The sequence below is a fragment of the Balaenoptera ricei genome, chromosome 6 (genome assembly GCF_028023285.1).
Source record: "Balaenoptera ricei isolate mBalRic1 chromosome 6, mBalRic1.hap2, whole genome shotgun sequence".
NCBI lineage: Eukaryota > Metazoa > Chordata > Mammalia > Artiodactyla > Balaenopteridae > Balaenoptera > Balaenoptera ricei.
Genome location: NC_082644.1, coordinates 120,123,156 through 120,132,398, shown reverse-complemented (window position 1 = coordinate 120,132,398; position 9,243 = coordinate 120,123,156). Strand labels below are relative to the sequence as shown.

Below are 9,243 nucleotides of genomic sequence, written 5' to 3'. Positions count from 1 at the left end.
AATTTCTCTCTCATGAAGGTGCACAAAGGACCAGCTCCAGCGGAACCAACACACAAAACTTACACACACAGACACACACGCACACACACATTTCCCCTATCATATATGTGATTTATACAGGTTGTAAAACAGCAACAACAAAGGACTATAAAAAACCAGAAAGACCATTTAGCTTTACTTTGTGAGTCTCATCCTTTTCCCGAGCAACATTTAGTGCCGCGAAGGGCACGTGGGGCAGATGTGGACCATTAGGGTAGCACCAGTGAACCACCACCTGGCTCAAGAGGCAGCATGTGGCCATCCCAGCAAACCCTCTACCTCTACCTAACCCTCTACCCACCTCCCCTCCCTTCCTGTTTCCAGAATGATGGGAATTAAAGGGCATTTGGGGAATTTCACACCCAGTCTGGAGATGTAACTGGAGACAGGGAGCACTGCTTCAACATCGCTGGCTGAATTATTTGTTCAAAGGGGATGCGGATGGCTTAGGGTTTGAAAAGCCCCCTGACTCACCTTCCCTCCTCTTTAAAAAGCAGCTCTGTTGCTCTTCGAGGAACGGGTGTGAGCGGGGTTTCAGCAGGTTATGTGGGGAGCCAGGTGGAAGGGGCTGCTTCCGACCACCGGAGGCTGGCACGCCGCCTCCTGCTCCAGGGAGACCTCACCAAGGCTTAAAGAAGCGGAGGGAGAGAGGCAGTGCCCAGTGGCAGTACCAGGGCAGCAGCGCCCCAACCCCTCACCCCTCTGCCTGCTGTCACCTCCCAAAGGGGTGTCTTCTTTGCTTTCCTTTTTGTGGCAGAGGGGTCTCCACGCAGTAGGAGGGAGTGAGTGGGGAGGGGGTGCTGGCCAACTTCGCCTGATTCATATCCACGATGTGTGGCATCCGAGCTCCCTCGGAGACCTCTTGGGAGCCTAGACTCCAGCCTGGGCACGGATGCCCAATCTGCAGTGGGGGAAGGTGGAGGGCGGGTCGTCTCTCTCGGGGTGGACATGTCTGCCACAGTCTTGGGCGCCCCGATCTGGCTGGATTGGAAGTTCAGTCTCCACCCAGAAGAGGAGCTCTGAACTCCAAGTAAACGAAAAAGTTAGGCGGGGTGAAGCTGCAACGTCCTTTTTCAACCCCAAATGATCGAACTCGGGGCCCCTCCACGCTGGTTCTGGGGCTCGGCCAGGTGCGGGCACCTGGGGCGGGGAAAGCGGGGTCCGGCGTGGGCCGCCTGGCCCCGTCCGCCCGCGCTCGCCGGCAGAGCGGTGGCGGGGGGGAGACGCCGGGCCCTCGCCGAGTCCCCGCCCGCGCCGGGCCAGCCCCTTCCTCGCCGCCGCTCGCCCGCTGGCCCCACCCCCTCGCCCGCTGCGCCCAGTGGGAGGCGGGGGCCGGCCCGGCCGAGCCCAGCGCCGCCTCTGATTTGCTGCGGGCGCGGGGGAGCCACGGCCTCCGCGGGTGCCTTCCCGGAGAGAGGGAGGGAGGGGAAGGGGGAAAAGTGCTCGGCGCCCGAGGCGAGGTCCGCACTCCTCGTTCGTCCCCGCGGCCGGCGCAGGACCTCACTCGAGCGCAGCGCCCACGGGGAGCGAGTCGCGGGGCGGCGGCGGCGGCGGCGGCGAGGAGGAGGCCAGAAGGAGTCGGAGGAGGCGGGGGAGGCCAGGGCGAGCGAGCCGAGCGGGGTCCCGGCCGCCCCGCGGGCCAAGGTCGAGCCCTCCCGCCCGTGGGCGAGCGCGCCAGCCGACCCTCCCGAGAGCCACTGCCACAAAGAGAACGGGCCGGCGGCTGCTCCCATGACTTCCTAAAGCTGTGCCGGCCCCGCTGAGTTGTGCCCCGCGCCCCGTGCGTCCCCGCGCGCCCAACCCGCGCCCGCGCCCCGCCGGCATGGACGTCCACACCCGCTGGAAAGCGCGCAGGCCGCTCCTCCCGGGCGCCCCGCTGCTGTCCCCGCCGTTGCTGCTGCTGCTGCTGCTGCTGTGGGCGCCGCCTCCGAGCCGCGCAGGTAAGGGCGCGGGGGGCCGGGGGCCGGGGGCCGGGGCGGCTGTCATCCCCGGGCGCCCGGCCTCTTCCGCGCGTGCACGACCTTCCCCCCCTGGGCTGTGGAATGCACGGGCCGGGACTCCGAATGCCATTCGTTGGGGGCCCCGGAGAGGGAAACGCGCCGGCACAATACTCCCCACGCCAAACGGGCCGGCGGGTGGGGCTGTCGGGGAGCCGAGGAAGGGCTCTGTGTTGGATCAGCCAGAGGGCTTGTCCACCAGGCAGGCAAACTTTTGTCCCGAAACTTTGCGTTCTCTGTCCCACATCGCAAGCGCGCAGCTCTGGCCCACACAGCCTCGCTGCAGAACTTCCTTTCCTGAAACCCGGGAAGGGTCGCCCCCTAGAGTCACAGCGGGCCAGTTCCGGCCGGGCCTCCTGGAATGGGGGGCCGCTGGGGAGAATCCCAGCAGCTGAGCCCCCAGCCCAGGACTTCTCCAAGCACCCTCTTCCTCTGCCTCCAGACCCGGCTGACTCTCCCTTTCCCAGGGAACAGAGCTTCCTGTGGTCCCCACCATCTAAGTACTCAGTGAGTGGTACTGGGGAGCCCCGGGGGGGGGGGTGGGTGGAGCAGCCCTGCTCTAATCCCACCTCTCGACCTCCTGGAAGGCAGTTTTTCTTGGGTTAGCCGCCCAGAGACGGGATTCTTGGAGCAAAGGCGGGAGATGCTCTCGGGAGTCTTGGCTGTGAGGGGTTCAGATGACACACAGATGTGGGATTCCTTCTGCCAGAGGTCTGCCCTTAGAAGGAGCTGTCTCCAGTGGATGGCGTCCACCAGGCCAGCACTGACAGCGTGCCTGCTTGGATGTTTGCAGCTCCAGCTCTCTCCCACACAGCTTCCTGACGGGACAGTGGGTTTTCTAAGCATCACCTTTTGTGGTTACCTGTGGGATGGGTCTTCACAAGCCTCAGTCGTCGGAGCCCGAGGCTTCGAAAGTCCTCTGGGGCCCCATTAACAGATGCGGAGACGAGGCTCAGAGCCGCTAGTGCAGGGTCAAGGAAAGTGCGGGCAGAGGGGTGGGACAGTGGCTTAGTGGACAGCTGGACCAGCCAAGGGTCCCCTGTGAGAAGACACCGCTTTCCTGCCTTCGCTCTTCTCTCCTCCGCTGTGTCATTTGAAGACATGTGGGAAGAATCACTTCCGTGTTCCACTTGCCAGTTAAGACATTCTGTCTCTTTTTCCTCGTACAGTGAGTGCTTGGTGGGCCAAAGGGGGTGAGCAGGAGTCAGGGTGTCCAGCCAGTCAGGGGCTGGGGGAGCGGAGGGGAGCCTGACCTGGCTTTGGGGACCTGGGGTCTTAGCCCTGGGCTACCACCTACGTGCCCTGGATCCCAGGCTAACTGGCTTTGTGTTTCTCCCGGGGTCACTGGAGGTGGGGGACAGTAGCGGCCTCCAGAAAAGTGGCACGGAGCAGGGTGGGGATGTGGTCATGGGACCCCTGTAGGCCCAGGGCCATAGCCCTGTCCCGGCTCCTCTGCCGGGCTTTCCCCCAGGAAGGCAGGTGGGAATCCTTCAGGGGAGTCGCCACCCCCAAAAAGCCGGGGCTGGGCACTGGCTGGGGAGCACGCAGAGCGTGCGTTCGCCTGGGTTTGGGGTCGGCTGTTTATCCCACTCCCCATCTTTGCCCCCCGCCCGTCTCCGCTTTCCCTTCCTAACTGAGTGTGAAGCGGATGTCTGGACCGCGGCTGTGGAGCTGGACGTTTTGCTCTTGTCGCAAAGACGCTGAGAGCCTGCGAAGAAGCCATCTCTCTGGGTGGGTTTCACAGACCTCCCCTCACCGCCACGAGGGTGGGACCCTTTTGGAAGTCATTCTCAGTGCGTGGCCAGCGGGAACGGCTGTCCACTGACATGCAGGGGTGGGGTGGGGGGGTGGCAGGAGAAGCCATCCTGAGGCAGCTCTTCTCCTCTCCATTTTGAGATCCACCAGATGTTTTTTGAGTTGCCTCTGAACATGGCTCTTTTTCCTACCTTCTTCTTGGCCAAGCGTGTGAAGGAATGAAAAGTCAGATTGCATTTGGGGCCGTTTAACGTTGTAACGGGCAAAGGAGAGTAAGTGAAATGAAACATGACCCCAATATTTGGAAATTGAGGTCATCTCCTCGGCACATCATTGGTTGACGCCAGTCACGTGATCGCTGTTGGCAATAATTTGGTGGGAAGAGTTGTCCAAATTTTGTGGGACTTGACAGACATCAAATGGTTAAATTTCCTCTGACTCAATCAAGTTGGCTGAGAAGACAGCCTTTTCCATCTTCTCCTCCCCTTCCCCCTCCTCCCCATAAAAGAGCAGTCAGTGGGAGGAGTTCAGAAGCCAAGCTGATTCCCCGAAGCCTCTGTCTCCTCTGGTCCAGATTTTAGTGGCTGCAGGGCTTGGAGCTCGGGTCGCTGCCCAGCGCTGTGACCACCCGGCAGTGGCCACAGGCAGGAGTTTCTTCCTTGTGCGGAAGCACAAAGTTCCCTTGTCCCGTGATGTCGCTGCATGGCTGTTCCTGGGGTGCTGGCCAGAGCCTGCCCCCCCCCCGTTACCCCACCCTTCAGATATCTCTGGACTCTCACACAGCCACGCCCTTAGCCGAGCACAGCTGATGCCCGCTTGCCCCGCCCCTGCCCTCTTGCTGTCCGTCCCCGTCTCCCACCCCTGCCTCTTCCCTGGGTCACGGACATTGTTGGGTGGAGCAGGGGGGTGAGGGGAACAGACACCCATTGCCCCCTGCCCCTCACTTAATAACGGTGACAGTGAGCGCGGTCTCGCTCTGAGCCCCCGAGGGTCGAGGATGAGTCACGCGCACCCCGAGGCCCCGTTGCAGTGCCCACAGTGGAGCCCTGGATTTGCAGTGAGAAGCAGGGTGGGGTCCCTGGCCCCTGGGACACCCGCACCCGTGGTACCGATTGGAATGAATTTGCTGGCACTTGCCTGGTCTGCTCTTAGCCCTGTGCCCACATCATCTCCTTGGACCCTCATCCCGGCCTGCAAGGTGAGGGGTGGCTGGCACTCTGAGAGACCCAGGGAATAGGGGGCTGGGACCGCACACTCTGGGTCTGTCTGGTTTCTGTGCCTGGGCGCTGAGTGAGCTTCTCCCCGGCGGAGGCCCGGTGCCTGGAGCTGCTGTCAGCCTGGGGCTCAGCACAGACACGGCCCTGGGACCAGGAAGGGGTTCCATTTGGCCCCAGCAGACTGTTTCGGTTCCTTCCTGCTCCCTACATCCCCGCTTTTTATCCAAATGCCATCAAGGGGCACCCGGGGCCTGCAGTCTCCACTCCCCTTTCACCAGGCCCTTCACTCACTGGCGTGACCCAATGACCTCTGGAGGCTTTGCCTGCGCTGCGCCTGCTTGTGGGAAGGCTGAGGTGACAGAGCTCCTGGCTCCAGGGCCCACAGGCTGGTGCGAGGTACGCATGTGGACACCGTTCGTTATACCGTTCATTATCCTGCCGAGCGTCGTTGAAAACTGTCTGGAGGACTGGCCCCCTTGGGGAGATCTGGGGTGGCTTCCTGGAGGAGGTGATGCTAAACTTGACCTTTCCTTTCTTCTTCCCCTTCCTTTTGTTCCAAAGGGCCTCCTTTGCAGGTGCCCTCCTCCACCTCTGGCTTTTGTCTCCTCCGTGCCTTCTTCCCCGCAGGACATCCCACCCCGCCGCTTCACTGTTCTCCTGGAGCTGCTTCCCTTGGCTGGAAAGCCCCTCATTAACTTGGTTGGCAGGGCGCCTCCAGCACCGCCTGCCCTGGGAGTGCTGTGCCAGCAGAAGTGGCCGCTGTGAGATAGAGGGGGCCTCTGAGGGGACAGGAGGGAGGCTGGGGCCTTCCTTAACCCTCTCTGGGTTAAGAGATGATCTGAGGGATGCCGCCTGCCCTGGCCTGGGCAGGTCCTGCGCACTTTGGGTCCCCTGTTTGGGGAGGCAGGGGCGTGGGGGGACAGTCCTTGGCAGTCAGATTGTTGAACCCAGGGCAGCGTGGACGGTTCCTCTGCCTCTAAGGGGTTGGCTGGGCGGAGGCCAGCCACCGTGCCTCAGCTTTCCCCTCCGGAAAATGGGGGGAAATGGCTTTCTTGCTTTGAGGGTGGTTATGGAGACTGAGGCAATCTACAGAGACCGCGTGTGGAATGTCGAGGCACAGGAAGCCCCTGATGAGCGGAGGGCCTTATTATGGCTACTGGTTTGGGTGGTGTTTCTGCAAAAGGAAAAAGCGCAGGGTTGCCACAATCCTCTTTAAATGCAAGTATTCCAGCGGGAGCCCAGCTGAGGGAGGCGTGTCCGTCCAAGGAGGCTCTGGGGGCGGGTGAGACCCCCCAGGGCTCTGCCATCCACAAGTGACTCAGCCCGGGCCCCCCCTCACTCTCCTCAGCACCCCCATATGCTCGGTGGGTCCATTTCCCACGACACCTCGTGGGGTCGCAGTAGAGGTCACCCTAGGTAACGTATGTGAAAATGCTTTACAAGCCCATTGGAGGGTTGTACACCTGTGTGTGCGTTTGTGTGTATGTGTCCAAGCGTGTGTGTGCGTGTTACGTGAGTATTCGTGTGGATGCGTGTGCCTGTGTGTGCCTGTGTGTGTGACGTGTCCGTGTGTGTTTGTGGGTGTACACGTGTACACGAGTGTGCACGCCCACATCCACGCACAGGTCCATGTGTTTTCCGGGTCTGCCCAGGCAGGGCCTGGTGTGTTTGAGGTGCTCACGGCAAGGCCGCATCTCTCTCCTTATCGTGCCCCACCCCTGCCGGACTGGAGACGGGGAGATGACCTGTGGCCACGGAACGCCCTGGGCAGCCACGAGGCGTTGGGTCCAGCCCCAGGACAAGCTCAGTCCAGCTGGGTCTGATAATCTGATGAGTCTTTTTTTGCTCACAGGAGGGCGATGTTATATTATAGCTTCTGCTTCTCCCTCTGTTTATTTCTCCCCTGTAATCGACTCATCTGGTGTCAGCACTTGGCCAAATGTTAGTTTTAAGCTTTCTGGCCTGGCTCGTGGAGATATTGAGGTCCTGAAGGTGGAGCCTGCGTTGGCCCTTCTCCTAGGCAGAGCTGCCCCTGCCACAGGACACGGCGTGGAGACCCGGTGTGGGTGACGGCTCGGGGCCGGCGGCCTGGAGCTGGACGACCTGGGCCCACATCCCGCCCCGGCCCCATCAGTGGTGCACTTTGCCTCAGTTTCCCTATCTGCAGGAAGGGGTGATTTCTGTGACTCCTGCAGGATTTTCGAGAGGGTTCAGTGCATAGCGTGTCCAAAGCACAGAGCAAGCCCCTGTCACTGTTGTCACTGTTACGTCCTCCCTGGGCCCCCAGGCAGCAGCAGGTCTGGGGTCCGGGGTGAGTTCCTGGCTCTGCTCACTGGCTGGCTGTATGAGTCACCCCCTCTGTCCTGTGAACAGTCACCCTGGTGCCCCCTCACGGGTGAGCATGAAAAGGGGTTACACAGCCCCCGGTGGGTTTATTGGAGCCCTTGCTGCTCCTTTCGCGGTCCGAGCCCCAGCATGGAGGCGCGTGCATCCTGGAGCACTCGTGGCGCGGGCCACGTGCAGCACACCCCTCCCCTTCTTCCTCAGGCCACCGCCACTGTACGAGGAGGAATGGGGGCCCCAGGGATGGGAATGGACCTGCCCACGTCCCACCTCAAAGACTCTGGTCTTCTGCCCCTGAGACATGACTGTGGGTGATGGCTGGTGATCTGGAAGGACATCTGGGGTGGGCGTGGCGGGGGTTTTGCTAACTCAGACGCTGTTCCTGCACCCGCATGGCCCCGGCGTCTGGGACAAAGTCCATAGAATGAATGAATGAATGTTCCGTTGGATGCGTGGGGATTTGTGGTGGGGTGATGGGGGGGTCGCTCCGTGTTATATATGTCATGCTGTCTCAGCCGTCATCCCATCAGCTTAGACTCACCCGGTAGTTTTTCTGGCAGGTTCCCAACCTGTGTCATAACCCACAGTAGGAGTAAATGTCGCCACTCTTTGGTGACTCAGACCTAAGAAACAGAACCACAGTCTGACCCACTTTTCTCCACGTCTCATTACACAGAGCTCCGGGGGCCCGTTTCCTGCGATGTCTCTGTGCATGAAATGAGGGATTCCTTTACTTCCTGTCTCCTAGACCTGTGTTCTTATGGGGGAAATTCACTCTTCTGTCCTGTTCTTTCCTGCCAGCACCTTGGCAATAGGGATTTTATTGGTCTCTTTATTTATTTTTTTATAAATGCTATAAAATGACATCAGAATGTGCGTATGTGACGGGAGTGATTTAACTAAAAACTCTGACTCTTGCATTGGAAAAATAGTGACCTAACAATGAAAAAGAGTGAGCATTTTAATCTGAATGGACGGTGGGAAGCCATTGTCTTCCACTCTGCTGGCAGGGTAACCTAGAGGGCGGTGGGTGAGGCTTTAGTGGAATCCTTTCCTGTGCGGGTGCAGAGGAAACGCAGGAGAGGCTGGTCCTTTGTGGAGAACTCGGGAGTGACAGTGGCTGTGCTTGAAGCGTTTGCAGACCTCTAATGCGAGGCAGACCTGTGCCGGGCACCAGGCAGCAGGTGCACAGGTGAGCAGTAGGTGAGCATCCCAGCCCTGCAGGAGCTTCCGGTGCAGTGAGGGAATCAGACCTGTGAACAGGCGATTGTATCCAGTGAAGTGCAAAGTGGGAGGTAGTGAAACATTCATCAGCTAGTAGAGTGGTACCACCAGACAATCAGGGGGAGGCACCCACCAGCCCCTAGGCCACTGGCCAATCAGAGGGAGGTACCTGCCAGCCCCCAGTGGGGCTCTGGCCAATCAGAGGGAGGTACCTGCCAGCCCCAGTGGGACTCTGGCCAATCAAAGGGAGGCACCTGCCAGCCCCTGGGCCACTGGCCAGTCAGAGGGAGGTACCTGCCAGCCCCCAGTGGGGCTCTGGCCAATCAGAGGGAGGCGCCTGCCAGCCCCTGGGCCACTGGCCAATCAGAGGGAGGTACCTGCCAGCCCCAGTGGGGCTCTGGCCACTCAGAGGTACCTGCCAGCCTCAGTGGGCCACTGGCCAATCAGGGGGAGGTACCTGCCAGCCCCAGTGGGGCTCTGGCCAATCAGAGACCAGCCCGTTTTTCCAGGGCCTGCGGCTTTTGGGGTCCCACCCCATGAGTGTGAAGGGAGGAGTCCCTTGGTGGAGGCAAGTGGCACTTTCCCATGTGTGTCTGTCCTCTGACTCCTGTTCATATTTAACCAAACCCTGCTCTGGGGTGTTACCTGTGGAGTGCCCTGCTCTGGGG

At 60.6% G+C, this 9,243-nt stretch overlaps 1 protein-coding gene across 4 annotated transcripts in view; it reads left to right on the top strand.

Moving 5' to 3' along the window:
- The first annotated feature begins 1,484 nt into the window (after positions 1–1,484).
- The window catches only part of COL5A1 (collagen type V alpha 1 chain), a 159,282-nt gene continuing 151,523 nt past the window's right edge, over positions 1,485–9,243 (top strand). For all 4 annotated transcript variants that reach the window (XR_009503811.1, XR_009503810.1, XM_059925959.1 and 1 more), the window contains exon 1: positions 1,485–1,979. Coding sequence is in view for 2 of the 4 variants with exons in the window: in XM_059925959.1 (XP_059781942.1) it covers positions 1,862–1,979 (118 nt within the window). In the remaining 2 variants the exon portion in view is untranslated. The remainder of the gene's footprint in view (positions 1,980–9,243) is intronic.